We start from the raw sequence: 21,158 nt of genomic DNA on the forward strand, positions 1-21,158 counted from the left end.
CCCTGTTCTAGGCCCGTAGCAGCTGACCAGATCAGATAGGGCACGTTCCTGCAGTGAGCTGCCCACTGACTGGGACTGTGCTGACGCAGGCAGGAAAATATTAACCCAGTGGAATGGGCTCATACTCATGTGTGCACCACTTCGTGCGCGCGCGCGCGCGCGCGCGCGCGCGCGCGCGCGCGCGCGCGCGCGCGCGCGCGCGCGCGCGCGCGCGCGCGCGCGCGCGCGCGCGTGTGTGTGTATGTGTGTGTGTGTGTGAGAGAGAGAGAGAGAGAGAGAGAGAACCACTGCTTTAGAGCCCTGTGTGTGTGTGTGAGAGAGAGAGAGAGACAGAGAGAGAGAGAGAGAGAGAGAGAGAGAGAGAGAGAGAGAGAGAACATAGAAAGTAATTTTCACATGCAAGACCAGATAGAGATATGCACATGCACACACAAACTTGCCCATTCACACACATGCTCACACACAGACATATACAAAGATACACATGCTTTTTATACATGCCTATTCCTTCACTATCATCTCCCAACTTTGTCAATGAGGCTCCCTCCTCCAGGAAGCCTTCCCTGATAGCTCCAGCTCATACTAGAAAGTGACAGCCTGGACTCTATGCCTGGTTTCTGATGCCACATCAGGCCGTCTGACATTAGCTTTAGAGTGGAGCAGGCCTGGGTTTGAATTCTGGTTTTTTGACTTACAGGATGTGTGCCCTTTGGCAAGTGGCTGTGCCTCCTGACCTTGTCTGCTCTAGTCTTTGTCCACATTGTCCTGGAGGTCCAGGCATGACTGAGAAGGAAGGATAAGAGCTGGGGCTGGGGGTATGGTTATTGCAATGTCAGGGTTAAAGACCACCCTGGGTCTGCCTGTGCTGTCCTCCCTCAACCCTGCCCCGGACTAGCCCCGTAACCCCCAGTTCGCCTACTAGGGAAGGGGCAGAGTTCTGATCTAGACGTTCTGGTTCTGGGTGATCTTGGGCAAGTTGTTACCTTGCTCTGAATCTCAATTTTCTACCTGAAAAATGAGTTTGAAAGGGAACACTTACCTAGGTGAAGCTTAAGGATGTTTTCTTTTTGAGGAAAATGAGAATCTCAGAACTTCACCCAGCTGGTGTGGCTCAGTGGTTGAGTGTTGATTCCTAGTTAGGGCACATGCCCGGTTGCTGGCTTGATCCCCAGTAGGCAGCTGACCAATGATTCTCTTTCATCATTGATGTTTCTTTCTTTTTTTAAAAAAAGATATTTTATTGATTTTTTACAGAGAAAGGGGAGCAGGATAGAGAGAAACATCAATGAGAGAGAAACATGGATCAACTGCCTCCTGCACACCCCCTACTGGGGATGTGCCCGCAACCAAGGTACATGCCCTTGACCAGAATCGAACCTGGGACCTTTCAGTCTGCAGGCCAACACTCTATCCACTGAACCAAGCCGGTTAGGGCTCATCGTTGATGTTTCTATCTTTCTCTCCCTCTCCCTTCTTCTCTAAAATCAATAAAAATGTATATTAGAGAGAGATAAAGATAGATAGATAGATAGATAATCTCACAACTTCAAGTGATTTCACCTGGAGGGACCTGTACTGTGCTCCCACCCCCAGGCCTGCTCTGCAGCCAGAGCAGCTCCTTTCTTACTGAGTGATGCGATGGACTGCTCAGGTGTACAAAGGATCCCAGGGCTCTAAAGCAGCGGTTCTCAACCTGTGGGTCGCGACCCCTTTGGCGGTCGAACAACCCTTTCACAGCGGTCGCCTAAGACCATCTGCATATCAGATATTTACATTATAATTCATAACAGTAGCAACATTACAGTTATGAAGTAGCAATGAAAATAATTTTATGGTTGGGTCACAACATGAGGAACTGTATTTAAAGGGCCAGAAGGTTGAGAACCACTGCTCTAAAGAGTCAGAAAAACCCCAAGTCTAAGACAATTTGATTGCAAGTAGTTTACATGATAAGTAAGTTAATCAAGTGGCATGTTGGTTGAAACAAATAATTAGCTAAAATGATTAGCTTTTTACACATCAACACTTTTGGGGGCATTTTGGAGATCAGAGAATTTTTGGCATCTTTGGGTGTTTTCTTTCACTCTCATTTAAAAAAATTTCTATTTGCATGTTCACTCCTTATTGCGTTTCAACCACTTGTGTCTGTCCCATGCTGTTCATGAGAGAGAAGAGTTGGACACATTTAAAATTCTGTGCTGTACAGACACATGCATGATGTGGATGTGGGCCTATTGGCATGAAAAGCTATTCTGAATAAATGTTTTCAATGAAAAAAGTACTGTACAAAAACTTTATATAGGTTTTATTCTTTTATTATTTTAGACAATAAATAAAAGAATCTGAGATTTTCAAATTTGTTTTCAATTTAAAAAAATTTTCCACTTCAATGATAGACAATTATATCTGCTCCACTTGCTTGGCTATGTGTTCATAAGTATTTAAATTTTCAATTAGGTTGAACATGAATGTCACCACTCACCAGTTCACATTGTAAGATTTTTGGTGTCATGAGAAATAAATGAGCATGGGGTTATTTCCAACCTTTTGCTAGTAAAAATAGTGTATTGCAGACACAGTTAGAACAAGAAAACTAAACAATTTCTGAAAGAGGGACTAAATGCCTAAAGAAATATCAAAGTTTGCAAAAATTGCCCCGTAGCATACTCATTTTACCAATTCATTTTCAACCAAATTAGTTTTTGACTTGATGGGCTGTTGCTACCTTCACCTTACCTCACCCTCATCCCAAAAGCACACACAAGAAAGGAGTAAAGGCAGGTGTCCCCCATGTCCAGGGTACATTCTCCTGTCCCAGGAAGGACAGCATCCTGAGCCCACTTGAGACTGCAGAGGTGAGGGGCAGAGCCTCAAAGTGTGTGTGTGTATGTGTGTGTGGGGTGCGGGGGGCGGGGGGGTAATGAAAGAGTTCATTCCTAAGGATGACTTCTGATTCAGACGGCAGCTGACCCCGGCCTCTCCCTGAAGCATGACCTGCAGGACAAGTTGGGATGGGGACCTAGGCAGCCCAGGTTCCAGACCTGGCCTGGTCTACTGGCCCCCTCTAGAGGACAGTCCTATTCCGGCTCTTACACTGCCTCCCCACAAGGAGTTCCCTGGACTTACTGTCTCCCACCTACCAGTCCACTTCACGGGTCTCCTTACAATTTGCAGACCAGCAACCACTCCCGTTTGTCTCAGCACTGGGTCACCTGTTTAAATCCCGAATTGCCTCATCCTTGGAGGCCCAGCGATGCTCCAGCTCCACAAGTCCTTTTAGAAGGCAGTGGGTCCCCACCTTAGTCACTGAGCTCCTGCAGCCCTGGGTCGGAGCTCCATACTCTGGTCAGCTTTGGTTCCCCCACAGGGGCCTCACTTGCTATCCCCAAGGGAAGCGTTTCCGAGCACAGGGCCTAGGTGTCCCAGCCTGCTTAGATGGGGGCTCCCAGAGGCTGAGGCCCAGGCTTCTTCTCTCCCACTCCAGATTAGGGACCGCCAGAGGACCGGGCTTGGCTTTCTCCCTCCCCGCTCAGACTGGGGCTTTCCTGCAAATAGGGCTCATATGTCCTCCTTTCCTTCAGACTGGGTAAGTCCAGGTCCTGCGTCCCCCATTCCTCTTTCAGAATAGGGGCTCCCTGAGGACTGTCCCAGGGTCTCGCCCGAACCTCTCCACCTGGTTGTTGATCTTCAGAACATTCCAATCCACATTCTGCACAACTCTCCCCACAGCCAGACGTGCAGGAGCCTCTGGAGCCTCCCCTGGGCCTGGGGCCTGGGGCCTGGGGCCTGGGAGGGCTTCCCCTGGCTCTGGGCTGGACACTTGGCTTGGAGGACAGGTCCTTCCTCTGGGACCGTGAGGCCCAGCGCCCACCCTGGGCTCCATCTCTGACCTCACAATGGCTGTCTCAGAACGTGGTTTCCTTGGCACTGCTGGCAGAAGTGATGCTATTCTGGGCAGTTCATCTGGACTTGGCTCAAGTGGTACGGGCCAAACCCCTGTTCCACTGACCTCTCCTCTGGAGGAGAAGAGCAGAGCAGAGCAGCACTTGGAGTCGCCCCAAGAGGGCTGAGGGGCGGGCCCTAGACAAGGGACACAAGGACAACGGAGCCCCAGCTGAGGGAGCAGCCAGAGCTTGGGACAGTCATGGAGAAACATGACTGAGACCTGCTGTAACTGAGAAGGCCCCAAGTGGACGCTGAGAAAGAAGCCATTTCAGCAGCGTGAGTCTGACTCCAGGGCAGGGCTGGGACAAGGGGGCCTCTTCGGGACCCAGGCCTGGGAATGCCATTCCCTGGGAACCACATGGGGAAGAGGTGACCATGTGAGCATCAGGGGAAGAAACCCCAGCTGGGAGGTGAAAGCCTGGTTGTCTGTTCTGGTTTAGTCCTGAGTTGCTGCATGACACTCTCTCTGGGCTTGTTTCCTTACCTGTAAATTGAATGCTGGGAGGATCAGTGGTGGAGCAGATTGGGAGGACGTGTGGCGCTGGGCTGTCAGCAGGGTGAGGGGGTGGGGCCAGGAGAGAGTGGAGACCAGCAACATTGGATTGAAGCAGGAGGGATGAGGATCAGAGAGATGGGTTATTGCTGGCGTTGCTGGAGCTGTCTCTCCTCCTGAGAGGCTGGGGCTGGGGCTCAAGGGGTTCTGCAGTCAGGCTAGGGTGGTGACGGAGCTGCAGCGAGAGGGAATTGGGCTAGAGAACAAGGGGGGTGGGGAACCTCAAGAGTTATATTCGTGCTGCCATTTCCAAGGAAAGTGGGAATATAAGGAATTTCCAGGAATGGTGAGAAGGACAAACCTTGCTCTGAGGGGCGTATGGACTAAATGAATTTTTAGAAGCTCATCCTGTGTGCATATGTGTGTGTAAGGAAGAGGCCCTGGAAAGTCACAGTTGAAGTCAGCAGCCAGAGGGCTTGAGGTTAGACTCAAGGCAATAATAGCCGCACGTGTGAGGGTGGAGCCACTGAGGGGAGTCTGTGGTCATCCCCACTGTCCAAAGCGTGTCTCAGACCTGGGAAGGTCAGAGGAGCTCTGAAGGGCCTGGTCCAGAGGTTAGGGTCCTGAGGACAGCATGGTAGGGGGGTAGGACTCCAGGACCTCTTCCCATTGGCTGAAGCACAGCCAGCCGCATGCCTACTCCCTGCCAGGTTGGCTGGGTTGAGGGGTTGGAACCAGTAGCAACTGGTCCTGTGGCTTCTCCTGGAGGCTGAGGTCTGATGAAAACGTGGGGCCAAGTTCTGCACCCCCAAGCCCTAGTGACCTCTCTCTGCTTCCACAGTATCTAAATCTCTCTGCCAGCATGACTCAAGCGGACAAGAAGAAGCGGTAAGCACTCACTCATTCCCTTATACCAGCCCCCCATCTCCCACCCCCAGTGCACCCAGTGCCCTCTCTGCCCCACCCTAAGCCTCTCCCTCATGCCAGCTGATGCCCTCAGTAGCATGGGGCCCAGAGAAAGGGCCTCTCCCACCTGTGTCTATAGTGAAGCACAGGCTGGGCCCTGGGGTGAAGGGAAGCTCAGAAAGACCTGGGTAAGGGTCCAAGGGTTGGTCAGTGGTGGTGCTCAACTGAACTAAACTCACTACCTCTCACCCTCTTGGGCTCAGGTTCCTTCGGGGTGAAATAGAGGCCAAAGTCCTTGCAATGGCCAAGGCCCTACCTCCCTAGTCTGTTTCCTCTCTGACCTCCCCTACCCCAGCCCAACTCTGCCCACTCCAGCCACATTGGAGCTTCCTTCCTTACCTCCGTCCTTCAGTGACTGTTCCTTTGCCTGAATTACTCTTCCCATAGTTACCTCTGTCTTTGCTCAAATGCCACATCTTATTTATTTATTTATTTATTTATTTATTTATTTAGAGAGAGGAGATTGATTTGTTGTGCCACTTATTTATGCGCTCATTGGTTGATTCTTGTCTGTGCCCCGACTGGGGATCAAACCTGCAATCTTGGTGTATCAGGATGATGCTCTAACTCAGAGGTAGGGAACCTCTGGCCCTTGAGCCATATAAGGCCTGCGAAATCATTTGGTCTGGCCCTGCCAAGGCATTAGGGGTGAGTTAAATGTTGGACCAAATACAGCAGGCTAATTTTTAAGGTGATAATTTTGCATGGCTCATGGATGATGTTATAAATATTCAAATGGCCCTTGGCAGAAAAAAGATTCCCTACTTCTGCATCTAACTGAACTACCTAGCCAGGGCTCAAATGCCACATTCTCAATGAGGTTCACTCTGCTCTATTTAAAATCACACCCCACCCCCTTTTCCTCGCTCTATCTTTCCCCGTAGGACATACTTCCTGCTCTCTCCACCTCTCCTCTGCCTCTGTGGCACCTTCCCAGGACTGTCTGGGTCCCTGACTGCCTCAGGCTGCTCATAGGCTCTTCTTCGGGGCCAAGGAGGCCAGTCATGGGGGCAAGGTGACCGACCATACATGGTGATGCATGGGAGCTGGAGTTGGATGGGAGCCAATGGATCATCCAGGCAACTCTATATCCCTCCAATGCGCAGGCCTGGGTTTGTTTTCCTGGGATAAGGACAGAGCAAGGACTGAGGTGGGTGAGCAATGAACATGGGGGGCCCCGCCAGAAAAGCAAAAGGTGGTGTGTCCATGCCTGGTTCACATTTCTCACTCCCTCTGCTTACTCTTTGCTGCTGTGAGGCTGGGGAAATTTCGGAGGCCTGGGGTGTTGGGGGGTGATGTTGCTAGCCCAAGCAGAGCAAGGTAGTAAGTGCCTAGCGTCAGCTTCAGGCAGTCAACAGGGAGTGTCACCAGTCTTAACCTGCACCAAAGGCCACACTTAGAGTTATCTCCACCCCTCTTTCTCCTCTTTAGCCTCTGCACCCCATCTCCTCCAAACTCAAGCTCTATCCCCCCCCCCCCCCAATAGACGATAGGGCCTATAACTCACTTTTTCCTCTATCCACCCAATCATGAGTTTATTAAATAAATATTTATCAAGCATCTACCATGGGCCAGGCACTGCAGAAAGTTCTGGGGATCTAATGGAAAGACAGATGAATTCCCCAGTTTTTATCCATCCTACTATATATATATTGGAACACCTATGTGTCTGGCACTGTGCTAGGCACTGAGAATACATCAAGGAGTAAGATCCTTCTTTCCTCTCTCCCTTTCTCTCATTTGTTCACTCACTCACCTGGTTTTGAGCGGGTGCACTTTGCAAACCCCCTCATCTTTGGCAGAACCTGGTGCACATTTCAAGCCCCAGTGCTGTTTATAGAGCCTGGGAGCAGACTTTGTCTCACCCTGTGCTGCGTGCAGAATGCCTTTCAATTGTCAGGTACTGCCTGATGTCTTGCCTGTGTCCTCAGGTACCTGGTTCCTACAGGCAGGCAGACAGACAGACAACTGAGTTCCACCTTCCTCCCTGCTCCCTTCCACTTGCTTCTTGCCCGGGGCTCCTTGGCACCACAAATTGCATCAATCAGATCCCCAACTGCCCCTCTGCCAAGTGGCCTTGTTGGTGCGGTCTTCCCACTGGTGCAGTCCCTACTGGAAAGAAGAAGGGGCATGACCTGATTATCTGCCCCCAGTCCCGCTCCATGTCCCCGTGGCACTCAGGTGTCTTTGATCCCAGCTGTCTCAGCAGCCCGGAGCAACAGGAGGTGTGTGTGTGCGCGTGTGTGTGTGTGTGGACAGTCCACTGGGTTACCCATTAACTCAGCCGTGAGTTAATGGGCTGATGGGTAGGTAGCAAGTGTACTTGAGTCTCACTTCTGCTTATGAGTTTGGGCTGCTGCTTCAGGTCCACCTGCAAGGCCAAGATGATCCCGTCGCCCGTGGTAATAAGGATGCAAGCAATACTGCAGAAGGAGATGGTGCGAGAATTCCTGGCCGAGCTCATGAGCACATTTGTCATGATGGTGAGTGTCATGATGGGGTTCTGAGGAAGGGGCACGAACCCAAGACTTCACGAGGCTGGGGCTCAGTGAGGGCAATCCATGACCCTCCCATTGCTGGCCTCCTGGGTCACATTGCCCATTCCCGTCTCGGATCTAGGAGCCTGATGGGGAAGCATAGGAAAGTAAGGAGAAAGCTCTGCCTTTATCACCGTCCTTTGGGGAGAGAAAGGGATCGTACTTTGTGGAGGCAGAACAAAATTATGGGCTGGGAGTGTCAGGGGGCATGACTGGAAGTGGGGAGAAGGGACATCAAGAGGAAAGAGATTGGAGAGAATGTTGAGTGTCAGGTTTTTTCTTTTTTGTTAATACTCACCCGAGGATATTTTTTCCCATTGATTTTTAGAGAGAGTAGGAGGGAGAGAGGAGGGGGGAGAGAGAGAGAGAGAGAAACATTGATGTGAGTTATGTGCCCTTAACCAGGAATTGAACCTGCGACCCTTTAGTGTGCAGGCCAATGCTCTAACCACTGAGCACACAGGCCAAGGCAAGTGTCAGGTTTTGAGAATTAATACTGAGGGCAAAGGGGAGACACTGAAGGTCTTCAAGCAAGGGAATGATGTGGTCAGATTTGGATTTTTAGAAGGAAATTCTGGGGGTAGTGTGGAGTCTCAACAGAATGGGCAAGGCAGAGTGAAGTGAGGGGGACCAGTTAAGAGACTGTTGCAAAGACCTAAGACAAAGAATGGCAAATGGTCCAGGGATAGAGAAGAAAGCACATGTTTGAGGCAGGTAGTTGTAGAAGGTGGGATCAAGGAGGTTTTTTAAGCCATAGATGTGGGGTAAGTGCCAAGGGGGCCATTCTGAGCCCTGGGCCCAGCACAGGGCGAGAGGTAAAGTCAGTTTGGACATGATCAGGTGAGGTGCCTGGGAAGAAATCTAGGAGGTGGCTGGTTATAGAGGCCTGGAGCTCATGACAGAAGCTTGGGCCGGAAGTATGGAGTTAGAGTTCATCAGAGTATGGGAGGTCGTTAAAAAACTGTTCAGTGAGAGTGTATATGAAGAGACAGTACGCTGAGGAGAGAGAATGAAGAATGGCACACAAAGGGGCCTGGGAAGTATCGGCCAGAGAGGTGGAAGGAGAAAGTGGGTGTGACTGGTGATGGGAGTGTGGGGGGCCCACAGGAGGGAGTGGTCAGCAGACAGAGAAGGTGAGAACTGACCAGGGTCCATGCGGTTTGACAACATAGAAGTCACTGGGGACCTGGCAAGGGCTCTTTTAGTGGGTGATAGGACAGAAACGAGACCTCAACCAGGAGGTGCTCTTTCTTGGAAACTCCCTCCTCCCCTGCTTCAGCTCTGCCACCTTCCCCAGCCAGCCTCTGCCCCTGACCTATAGCCATGCTTGTCTGCATCTTAGGGAGAACCCAGGTCCATGAAAAGAAGGGGCAGCCTCTGGGAAAAAAAGTAAAGGCAGCCAGGAGCACGCCAGAGGAAGTAGGAAGAGAGGCAGGGTGTGTGAGACAGTGTGTGCCTGAGTGTGTGTGTGTGCACGTGAATGAGTGTAACTGTGTGTGTGAGTATATGTGAATATGAGTATAACAGTGTGTGTGAGTCTGTGTGTGTGTGCGCGCGTGTGCGTGGGCACATGAATATGAGTGTAACTGCGTGCATGCGTGTGTGTGTGTGCACGTGAATATGAGTGTAACTGTGTGAGTATATGTGAATATGAGTGTAACAGTGTGTGTGAGTCTGTGTGTGTGTGCGCGCGCGCCACAGGATAGGAGATGATGGGACTTACGGAGCCCATGGGACTCTGGATGTCTGGGTTCTTATCCTGCCACTGAGATCCACCTGGAGCAGATCTCTCTGTGCCTCCGAGTGTGCCTTCTCAATCATAAAATGTGCTGAATGGGGCCTTCGTGGGCTTTGGAGATGGGTTTGAATTCTGGCTCTGCTACCTTCTCCTTGTGTGATCTTTCATAAGTATCTTAACTGTTCACACTCCAGCTTCCTCGTTAGTAAACATGAAACTAACATTGAGCTGGCAGACTTGTGTGAGGAAGACCAAGAGCCCAACACCCGGTTCACATGTAGGACCCTGTGTTGGTGTCTGGTCATTATGACAAGTGCTCTAAGCGGCTTTCTCCTCCCTGCCTTCCACTCTCTCCCTCCCCCACTACTCACCTTCCTGCTTGGCTCCTGAGCTACGAGGACAGCACTGGATTCTGTCCTGCCTTAAACCAGGGCAAAGTAATTCATTTATGACAAAACATTCCAGTCCCATGAGGACTATTAAACCTTGGAACCCTGGAGGCAGGAGGGTGCTTCCTTGGAAATCTCTTAGAGAAAAAGGCACCACCCATTGATGCCTGCCCATGTCTGCATTTCTCTTCCTTTTTTGGAGATTATTATTGAGCACCTATTGCATGCCAGGCACTGATTCTAAACTAAGCCCCTTACGTGCAATACCTTCCCAATCCTCAGAGTTCCCCGCTCTGAGAAATTACCCCCACTTCTCAGAGGGGGAAACTGAGATTCCGTGAGACTGTACTTGCCTCAAGTCACATTTTAAGGTAAAATTAAATCCAGTCTAGTCTATCATGGTCTTGACCCTTAACCTCTATGCTCTGTGTCTGTTTAGTGATGGCAGGATTTCTAACACCCTGGTTTGTTAACTAGCCCCGAGCTGAGATAAGGCCCTCGCTTTTAGGCTCCACATAGTCCAAGACCTCACTCGGAGCCTTGTTTTTCCCCATCGGTAGAGTGGGAGCAGAAACATTTGCCATTCAGATTTGCTGTGAGAATTAAAAGAAGTAACACATGTCAAAGAACTTTGGGAGGTTTAAGCATTGTGTTATTGTTATTTGTTGGGCCTGTGCCAAATTGATAGGAAGTTCGGTGAATCATCAGGGTAAAGGTTTTGCGAGAAAAACAAGTGTGACCTTGGGCTCCATTTACTGTGTCCAGGATGAGGGAAATGGGCTGTTCTACTCAATTCCTCTCTGCCATCTATGAGAGTGTTGTCCTCGAGGCTGGTCTTCTGACTGTTGGAAGGACTTGGCCACATTTACTGACCAGGAAGGGAGGAGGTGGGCCATCAGGGATCTGAAAAACCAGCTGTAGACGTGAACTGGACCATAGGGCAGGGGTGCAAACTTACTCATTCCAGGGGCCAGAGAGAGCAACTCAGAGTGGAGGGGGCCTGACTGCAGAGTGTCGACCTGTGCAAGGATGCAGCTGCCACTGCTCCAGCTGACTGTTGCCGTGCAGGGTGGAACGTAGGTTTGCGTTACTTGGGCTTCTGATTCCTCAAGAGAAGCTGAAACTTCTGATTGTCAAAACTAAGTTATTGAAACCAAGCATGTGTGTTGGATGGATTCCAGGGGTGGGCAAACTTTTTGACTCCAGGGCCACAATGGGTTCTTAAACTGGACCGGAGGGCCGGAAAAAAAGCATGGATGGAGTGTTTGTGTGAACTAATACATGTTAACACTGCTGCTGGTGAAGGAGCGGAGGGGAGAGCAAGAAAACCCTCCGCTCTTTCGGCTCTGTGGGCTGTAGTTTGCCCACGGCTGGATTAAGCCCATGGCTGCCACTTAGCAACCATGACACAGGAGACCAGGTGGGGTTTATTTGCTCATTCATTATTTTTAGCAAATGGTTCTGAGCTCCTTCTTGGAAATAAAGGACCCTTGGTCTTCTACCTTCCATGCTGGCTCCACTCCCTACACTTCCCGACACCTTCCAAACCTGTCAGTCTGTCCTGACCTCACTCCCCACTCCCACAGCCCATCTGTTCCTGTCATTTCCTGCCTCATCCTACCCTTGGCCCTAAGCTGGCCCACTTCTGGGCCCCTCTGCACCTGTCCTAGGGCTCTTGAGGAACCCCGTGGGCCCTGCTCACTGCCTCTGCCCTACTCTATCCAGGCTATTTCACTTTTCCTCAGACTTCCCAAAGCTGCTCTGTACTCTGCCTGTTTTTTATTTTATTATTATTTTTTCTTTTTAAAGATATACTTTTATTGATTTCAGAGAGAAAGATAGAAAAATCAATGATGACAGAGAATCATCGATTGGCTGCCTCCGGCATGGCCCACAGTGGGGATCAAGTCCACAACCCAGGCGGGGAATTGAACCATGACTCACTGGTTCATAGGTCCACACTCAACCACTGAGCCACGCTGGTTGGACTGCCTGTTTTTAAATCAGCAAATGGCTTGGCCTCCAGCTTCAAAGAGAAAACCATCAGGTGGGCTTCTGTGTCTGGCTCCTTACCCACCTGTCCTTCTCACCACCAGAACACACCTACCTGTGTATCCACATTTCTCCCCCTCCACTCAGGCAGGGCCCCTCCTTCAATCCTGTCAGTCCCATCCCACAGTCTACTGAGATACTTTACCCCGTCCCTTTTCTCTCTCCTTCATCTCCAGCCTCTCCCTCTCTCGATCTTAACATACCAAAGTCTCTCTACTTAAAACAGCACAACACAGAACCCTTCATCCCATGAGCCCCCTCATTTATCACATTCTCACTCCCTTCTCAGGCAGGTTCACAAAGGGAGGTCTACACTGGAGCCCTTCAACTCCTCCTCGCTACCTACTCACCTCTCAGCCTCTAAGACCTGGCTTCTGTCCCCATGGCCTGATGATACAGTGCTCATCACATTATGAATGACCTCTGATTGTCACATCCAAAGGGAGGCCTTCTAGGCCTTCATGCACTTGTCCCAAAGGTTGCACCGGACTGTGTGGACCACACCCTTCTTGGGAACTCTGCTTCTCCCTGATGTCCAGGACACACTCTCTTTGTTCTTCTTTCATTTCAACACCTGCTCCAGCGAGCATTTCTAATGCCCTCCAGGCTCAGCCCTCAGATGTTTTCTCACTCTGCGTCCTCTCTCCTGCTTTCGTCCTCCCTGATGGCTTCAGAAGTAGTCCTCATGTCCACAGTTCTCCAGGTTATCTTTTTCAAAAACTCTAGAACTATCAAAGGGAAATACAATATGAGCCATATATGAAGGCGTTGGTGGTATAGTGGTGAGCATAGCTGCCTTCCAATATGAGCCATATATGTAATTTTAAATGTTTTAAAAAGATAAAAAGTGAAATGAATTTTAATAGATTTAATCCATAGAGCCAAAATATTACCAGTTCAACATGCAGTCAATATACAACTATTAATAAGATTCTACATTCTCCTTTTCCTACTAAGTCTTTGATGAATTTGTACTTTACACTTAAAGCAGCTCTCAGTTGGGACTAGCCACATTCCAAGCACATCATAGCCACATGTGGCTGGTGGCCATCACATTGGATGATACAAATCCAGACTGTGACTTCCAGCAATCTGGACATCTAGAGGTTCCTCAGAGTCAACATGTCCAAAACACATGGACTTTTCAAAGGTGCTGAGTGTGGCCTTAAAGTAGACTATCATTTTGTCAGGATCTAGGATCAGGTATTCCAGACAGAGGGAATAACATATGGAAAAACACAGAGGTGTGCAGGGAGCAGTGTGGTTGTTTGGTTTGAGGCTGTCTGGCATAGGTGACTGCCTGAGATTCAAATTCTGGCTTACTACATGCAGACTGTGTACTTTGGCCAAGTCACTCAACTTCTCTAAGCCTTGAATTGTCCATCTGTCAAATGGGGAGATTAATAGTACCTCATGCGTATGTTGGTGTGAGGGTTAAAGGAAGCAAGAGATGTAACGTTTACCGGTGCCTGGCACATAGCAAATTTTCAGTAAGTGGTCATTATTACTTAGTGGTAATACTACTGCTGAACATAGAGAACACTGGAGCAGATATGAAACTGAGAGGCAGAAATTACAAAGAGTCTTGGATGGAGGCCTACTGGGCTTGGACTTTATCCTAGAAATGAAGGGGTGCCAGTGAATGTTTAAATGAGGGGCAGACACGACCAGACCTCTGTGTTAGGAAGGTCACTCTGGGTGCGAGGCGGCTGAAAAAGACCTGGGAAGAATGTAAACAGAAGTGAGTGGGTGTGGGGGAGGAGGGAGAGAAAGCTCTCACTTGTGACATCCAAGTTTCTGGTTTGGCCAACTGAAATGGGGAACATAGGATGAGGATCATATTTTCTGAGATGGTGAGCTTTCAACAGAGAGTCCAAGATGCCTGTGGAACACCCAGACTTCCAGCGGGTATCGGGAAACAGGGATCGGGCTCCCAGGGGCAGGTTTTGGGAATTTTAGTGCAGTAGGCATAGCTGGAGCCATAGACCTGGTAAGAAGACTCAAGAAGAGTGCCTGGGGCGAGACATGAAAGGGGCCAGGGAGGAAGCCCTGGGATCATCTACACTCATGGAGCAGATGAAGGAAAAAGGATGTGGGAAGGAACTGTAGAGAGGGAGGGAGGAGGAAAACCATGAGGGGGACATGTCATGGAGGCTGAGAGGAGGGACTTTCCAGGAGCAGAGTGGTTAAGAGAGTCAAAGTCAGCAGAGTCAAGTAAGACAATGTCTGAAGGGACCTTTGGGAAACCAGAGGGCTGGAGCCCTCTGAGAGAGCTGTAGTCTTGGTGAGATGTGGAAGCAGAAGCCAGATTGAGGAGGGAGAGCAAGGGAATAAAGGAGCCAGCCGGTGGGTTCTTTCCTGGAGCCTGACAGGAGGGGGAGAGGTGTCCACGGGTGGACAGGAAGGCTGGGCTGAGGTGGGAAGGATTACTTTTAGAAAGGAAGAGACATGAGTCTGTGGGAGCCAGTGAAGGGGAGGGTGGACGATACAGGCAAGAGGGAGGCCTCTGCAGAGGAAGGGAGAGGCTGGATGCAGGTTTGAGAGCTGAAGAGATAGGCAGATATAGATTCAGATGGGTGGCTGTAGGTGGTGAGGGCCTAGCTTCAGGCCTCTATTCTCCCTGCAAAGCGGGTCCCTGGGGGTGTCACCTGAGGAGATCCAGCAGGTAGGGATGGGTAAGAGCTGGAAGTTCAGGAATTACACATGAGGGCAATGGAAATGTTGCTAAGGGTGCGAGTCAGAATCCCATTGGCTCCCAGGGCTGATGTGGGTGGGGGCCATGGCAGAGCCCAGGCATGAAGTTTGGAGATCCCTTGAAGAATCTTCCTTCAGGCTAGGCTTGAAGTGTGAGATGTTCTGAGGTTCAATCCACGGCAGCCAGGTCCACCTCGAGGCCCTGCCATCCCCTGAACTTCAGGTGGGCTTGGGGTCTAGGGGTCTGGATGTGTCCATAAGAGCCTCTGTCTCCACTATCCCACTTGGGCTCCTTTTACACTCCCACCCAGCTCTCACTGGTCAGGTCTTAGAGGCCCTGACAGGGACGAGTAGGGAGAGGTCATGAGGAGGGAAGTCTCCGGAGGAAAAGGGCATGGCAGAGGGTCTCCCAGGGCGATTTGGGGAGGCCCAGGGCACAAGGGTGAGGAGCCTGAACTGAGCTCTGAGCCCGCCTCTGAGGTTGGGGCTTCTGGGAAGGCAGTCCTCTCAGAGGCCCTCCCTCGCAGGTGTTTGGCCTTGGCTCCGTGGCCCATATGGTTCTAGGAGAAAATTTTGGGAGCTTCCTCGGTGTCAACTTGGGTTTTGGCTTCGGAGTCGCCATTGGAGTGCACGTGGCAGGGAAAGTCTCTGGTGAGTGAGCCTGGGCCCTGCCCGACTGTCAAGGCCAGGGATCCCCTGCAGGTTCTTCCTGCCCACCTCCAGCATCCCCTTCTCCCAGTCATCCAGCGCCTCACCCCACTGCCCACTGGGAGGGAGAATACCCGAAGCCCCCTTCTCACCCAGACTCTCCAAGAGCCTCCTTGACCCACCAGTTTTACAGGCTGGGTCAACTTAGCCAAGCTATTTAATTTCTTCACTCCTCGCGTTCCTTAATGATCAAATGGAGATAGTGGTCTCTGCCCCGGGTCCTTGTGAGAATTAAGTGAGAGTGCACTGCATAAATGCTTGCCTCATTATTATTGTTGGGGCTCTCAATATTGTTACTGTTGTTGCATCTGCTCTCACTCTCCCGACACACTTGCCCACCCCACAGGCGCCCACATGAACGCAGCGGTGACCTTCACCAACTGTGCACTAGGCCACTTGTCCTGGAAGAAGTTTCCTGTGTATGTCCTGGGTCAGTTCGTGGGTTCCTTCTTGGCTGCTGCCAGCATCTATGGCATCTTCTACGGTGAGTGTCCTGTCCTGGGTTGTCCACTTCTGGCCGCAGCCTCCTCCTCTGAGTTAAGGGCAGAGCTGATCTCAGTGTCCTGGCCTATGAAAAGGTCTGGGAGAGAAAAGCCCTGGAGATGCTCCCAACCCCTGCCTCCCACCTTACTTCTGCGACTACAGTGGGGTTGATTGAACTAGGGGAAGTTTCACACTCTAATTCGTCTCCACAGCAGCCATTATGAACTACTCGGGCGGAAATCTGACAGTGACTGGCCCTGTAGCCACTGCTAACATTTTTGCCACCTACCTTCCTGAGTACATGACATTGTGGAGGGGCTTCCTGGATGAGGTCAGTGGTTCAGGGTGGTTGTCCCTCCACAGGCCCTCCCCACCTCAGGAAGGGGCCGGCAGGCAGCCCCCCGCCATAGAGGGATAAGAACTCTGATGGGAACTGTATAAGATATATCTCTGCCAGGGGGTTCAGCCTGGGAGCACTGTTGAGGCCCTGGTTTGGCTAGGGGGCCTGGGTGGCTGCTATGGCATCTGCTCCACAGGTATTCGTTACGGGGATACTCCAGCTATGTCTCCTTGCCATCACGGACAAACGTAACAACCCAGCCCTGCCAGGGACACAGGCCGTGGTGATTGGCATCCTTATTGTCGTCATTGGAGTGTCTCTGGGCATGAACACAGGATATGCCATCAATCCATCCCGGGACCTGCCTCCCCGCTTCTTCACCTTTATTGCCGGTTGGGGCACAGAGGTCTTCAGGTACTGCCCTGCCCAGCCCACTCCTTCGTTTTCTGTGGGTTTCCTGCATGTGGAGGGGTGGAGGTGATATGAGGGACAGCACAGGAGTCCTGCAGAGCTGCCAGGTGGTCTGGGGAGGCAGGAGTGGGTCCCGACCATCCCTCTGATGAGCACGGATGCAGATCCTGCTTCTGGACTGAATGTAACTCCTGCCCCAGATCAGCCCCTGTCCATGAATCAGGGACAGCTGACCAGTGTCTCAGGCTCAGGGGTGACTCCTGGGTTAGGATGGGGGTCACTCCTCTACTCTCAGGCCTACCCCGTCTCGGCATGAGGTGGATGCAGCTGCTGTCTCGGGTATCGGCCCCCTCACCAGGCCTCTGCCTCTTGCCTGCAGGGATAAGAACTGGTGGTGGGTGCCAGTGGTGGCACCGGTCCTCGGTGCCTACTTAGGTGGCATCATCTACGTGGTCTTCATTGGCTTTACTATCCCACGGGAGCCCCAGATACTGGAGAATCCTGTGGAGTATGAAGACCACCAAACACCTGTATTGCCCAAGACCATGCCTCACCACACTGTGAACGCCTCCCTTGCCTCTGTCTCCGTGTCCCTCGACAACAGAACTCCAGTCCAGCCTGTCTCACCCTTAAGTGACAACATCCAAGTACAGCAATTCTAAGTAAGATTATTTGTGACCCCATTCCCACCACAATAAAGCCTTGCCCCACAGTGGCACCCTTGCTTCCTGGGTGCCTCCTATGGTTAGGTTTCCCTCCTGGTTCTTCCAGGAACTCTAGGGTTATGCCATAGCCCAAAGCTAGAGGATGGACCCAAGAGGCCTCCAACTTCTTCCAGTCCTGGGAGCTGCGGCGCCCCCTGGGGGAGAATGGGGAAAGGCCACAGGAAGAACAGAAGATCAAAAGATGCCAGACACAGAACAGTGGACTTTCAGGCATAGGATAGGAAAGGGATGGCTTGGGGAAAGACCAACAGCTAGCTAGTGGGCAGTCAGTTCTGGGGATACCCTGAGCTGCTATCCTGAGCTTCCCTGAGATAGGATCAAGACTCTTCCTCAGTTTTGGCCAGTCCTTGCACCAGATTAGACAAAGCCCAGGCATGATGTAGGTCAGAGTTTCTCTACTTTTTTTTTTTTTTTGTCATTATTGCCCTACTTCACAAGCAATATATATATATTTATATTTTAAAGATTTTTTTAAATTGAATTCTAGAGAGAGAAAGAAAAATATCGATGTGAGAATGGAACATTGATTGGCTGCCTCCTGCACACCCCCTACCAGGGATTGAGTTGAAACCCAGGCATGTGCTCTGACCAGGAATTGAACTGGCAACCTTTTGGAACACAGGATGATGCCCAACCAACTGAGACACATCAACCAGGGTTAGACCCCCACATCCCACATTACATGATATTTTAATACCATAGATACTAGGATACTGTATATCTGTGTATTTTACGTATGCCTGTGCTTTATACAGAAATAGTAAACTTTTTCATTTACCCCTTCCAATAATCCATTTTCTCTCTCTTGGGGGCAAAATTACCCCCCACCCTTGAAAATGCTTGATGTAGATAGACGGAAAGTATGTAAGGGGTTAGACTCCTCTTCCTTATTCCTGGTGTCAGAGCTGTCCCACGTTAAGAAACTCCAGAGCTAGAAAAGAAGATGCAGAGAGGCAAATCTTTCTAAAAGGTGTAGAGACAGGAAAAGGCCTCATGGAGTTCAAGAGGATAGGCCCAGAGGTTGGATGGAGGTAGGGCAGCCAGGAGACACCAACTCTAGGGCCAGACAGGAATCATCCTACTTTCTGGGATTCAGAAGGCAGCATTATCCATGGTTCCTACCATTGCTTGTGTGTTTATCCTTTCAGCAATTATTGAGTACCTCCTGTGTGCAGGCCTTGAGTGGAGGAGGCTGGGTCTTTGCCTTTGAGAAACACAGTCTAATGGGGACAGGAGTCAAGAGCTAAGTTGTGGAGAGGGGGCTACATGGAGACTGTGAGGCGCATAGAGGGCTCACAGTCTGGCCTCAAAGCTGAGGCCAAGGATGGCTTCTCAGAGGAGGTACTGCAGAATTGGGGGTGGGGGCTATACTTTCAGGGGTTGGCTGCTGCACTTTACAGATTGAGGGGACAGGGGGCAGAGGAGGCTGGGCTTTCTTCTGGAGGCGGGGACATGGAGAGAAGAGATTTAGAAAGTCCTCCTGAGCTGCTGTGTGCAGGGTGGTGGAAAAGGGAGATATTGGGGCCTGCAAGCGAGTATGGTGAAAGGCAATAATCCAAGAGGCGCAGCAGCGCACCTCATAGGTCAGTGCTGGTGGGTGAGAAGGGTTTTGCTCAATAACTAGGACTTGGGCTGGCACTGGATGGAGGAGTGGGTGAGGACAAGGCAGGAGTCAGGTCTTACTTTCAGTTTCTGGCTTGGGCCTGTGACACTGGAGATGTCTCTACTGAGAGCAGAGCATGGGAGGGGAACTGGTTGAGAAAGGAAGATGACAAGTTATATGGTGGACATGTTGAGCGTGAGTTGCCTATGGGACTTGAAGGGCAAGAAATGTGTAGTCTTGGGCAAGTTACTCAACCTCTCTGGGACTCGGTTTTTGTTTTGTTTTTGTAATGTTATTATTACCTACATTTGCATTGCTGTGGATATTCAATGGAATAAAACATATATAATGCTGAGAATAGTGCTTGGCACATAGTAAGTGCTCAATAAACAATTATGTCTTTTGTATAGTCTGGAGTTCGAAAGAGTTGAAGAATGAGATTGAAAAAGTTGTGGGTGTGTGGATATAGCTGGGGCCATGGGAGAGTGAAAGGGTCAGTGAGCAGGATCTTAGGAGCACAGCCAGGAGGAGGCTGTGAGGTGTTCAGTGGGCACCTCAGGAGATGTGGCTGAAAGGGGGCACAGAGTGGATGGTCAGGGGGCACTGGAAACAATCCAAATGTCCATCTACATGGGAATAGATATGTACATTGCAGTACAGTCACATACAACAGGTTTGATACATAAATAAAAACTAAGGCACAATAGCTACCTGCAACAAGGAAATATTTTGGAGGCATAAAAAGCAATGCAGTAGACTGCATACAGTATGACACCAGTTAGACTGTTGACAAACATGCAAAAGTAACATATTCTTTGAGCAAACACATGATAAAACTACTTTAAAAAAGCGGGGGGTGGGGGGGGTGGGGGGGTTGGTTCTTCCAGGGATATAGGATTATAGAAATGGGAGATGAGATGGGGAGGAGCACAGGGGTGGTGGAAGCTATTAATAATTTTCTAGTTTTTGGAGTTGGGAAAAATTTATGGGTTAGATGATTGTGCTTCTTAATATATAGCTGATATATACACCTACATGGGTTTCATATATTTTAAAAGGTGAAAAATGGCCATAGCATGAGAATAGGTGGTGGGAAGATTATAGGGGACCCAGGGAGAAAGGAGAGAGGTATGTCTGATATCCCAGAGTGGAGAGCTTAACCAGGGAACAGGCCTGGGGGTCACAGGGAAGGCCCACAGCTGGAAGTCCCAGCCAGCTGCTTCCCCCTGTGACCCCGGGTAAGCCTCTCTTCTCCTCTCTGAACCTCAGTGGCTCTGTGAACACGAGGAGAGTGGCCTTTCTAATTCCTGATGGTTCAGAGCAGCATAACCATAAGGCCTCAGTCACAGGTAGGAGAGGCATATATGGGTCCCAGGGTTCTGGTTGTTACCCTCCTTTGTCCCTCACTGACTACTTCAGCCTTCTAGCATCTTTATGTCCCTGGGAGATGGTCTCAGAGCCAAGGCAGCCAGTGGGCCCCTCCAGAACCCCTGCCTACTGTCCACTACACTGCCACAGACCTGCTCTAGGCCTGTTGCCATAACATCCTGCAGATTCTGATCCCAATGTCAAGCTAGATGAGCCCGACCCATCACAGGCACTTCAGCAGAGCACAGACCCCTTTCATTCCCTTGGCAGATGTTGGCTGAAAGCCTACAGCCTGCCGGACACCATTGCAGTGCTGAGGATACAGGCACAAAGAAGATTCACAAAAGTCCTTGTTCTCATCAGAGCTGATATTCTGTGCAAAAGTGTTAGAAGGAAAAGCAGGAAAGGGGGATAGGAAGTGTGTGGGTGTAAAGACAGGCCTCACTGAGGTGACTCTGAGTAAAACCTGAAGGTGCAAGGAAGTGAGCCATATGGACACAGAGGAAGAGCACGCCAGGCTGAGGAAAGAGGCTGTGCTAAGGTTCTGAGGTGGGAACGTGGAGGGGCCGCTGCTGGCATGGGGAGGGGGGGGGCGGGTGAAAGAAGATGAGGTCAAAGAGGAGGGATAGGATAAACTGAGGCCAGGCCTAGAGGAGAGACGAGACCAAGGCTTAGGGTAGAGGGCGAGGGAGGTCCCTGGAGGAGA

General features: G+C 50.6%; 1 protein-coding gene across 1 annotated transcript; it reads left to right on the plus strand.

Moving 5' to 3' along the window:
- Positions 1-4,127: 4,127 nt before the first annotated feature.
- On the plus strand, positions 4,128-17,926 carry AQP7 (aquaporin 7). The gene is made up of 8 exons (XM_006758585.2): positions 4,128-4,221; positions 5,280-5,326; positions 7,770-7,887; positions 15,342-15,465; positions 15,869-16,006; positions 16,218-16,336; positions 16,542-16,759; positions 17,136-17,926. Exons 2-8 carry the CDS (start codon positions 5,301-5,303, stop codon positions 17,416-17,418), a joined length of 1,026 nt encoding a protein of 341 aa, XP_006758648.1. The 5' UTR covers positions 4,128-4,221; positions 5,280-5,300; the 3' UTR covers positions 17,419-17,926.
- The last annotated feature ends 3,232 nt before the right edge of the window (positions 17,927-21,158 follow it).

Source organism: Myotis davidii, unplaced genomic scaffold, assembly GCF_000327345.1.
Source record: "Myotis davidii unplaced genomic scaffold, ASM32734v1 scaffold534, whole genome shotgun sequence".
In the NCBI taxonomy this organism is placed as follows: Eukaryota; Metazoa; Chordata; class Mammalia; order Chiroptera; family Vespertilionidae; genus Myotis; species Myotis davidii.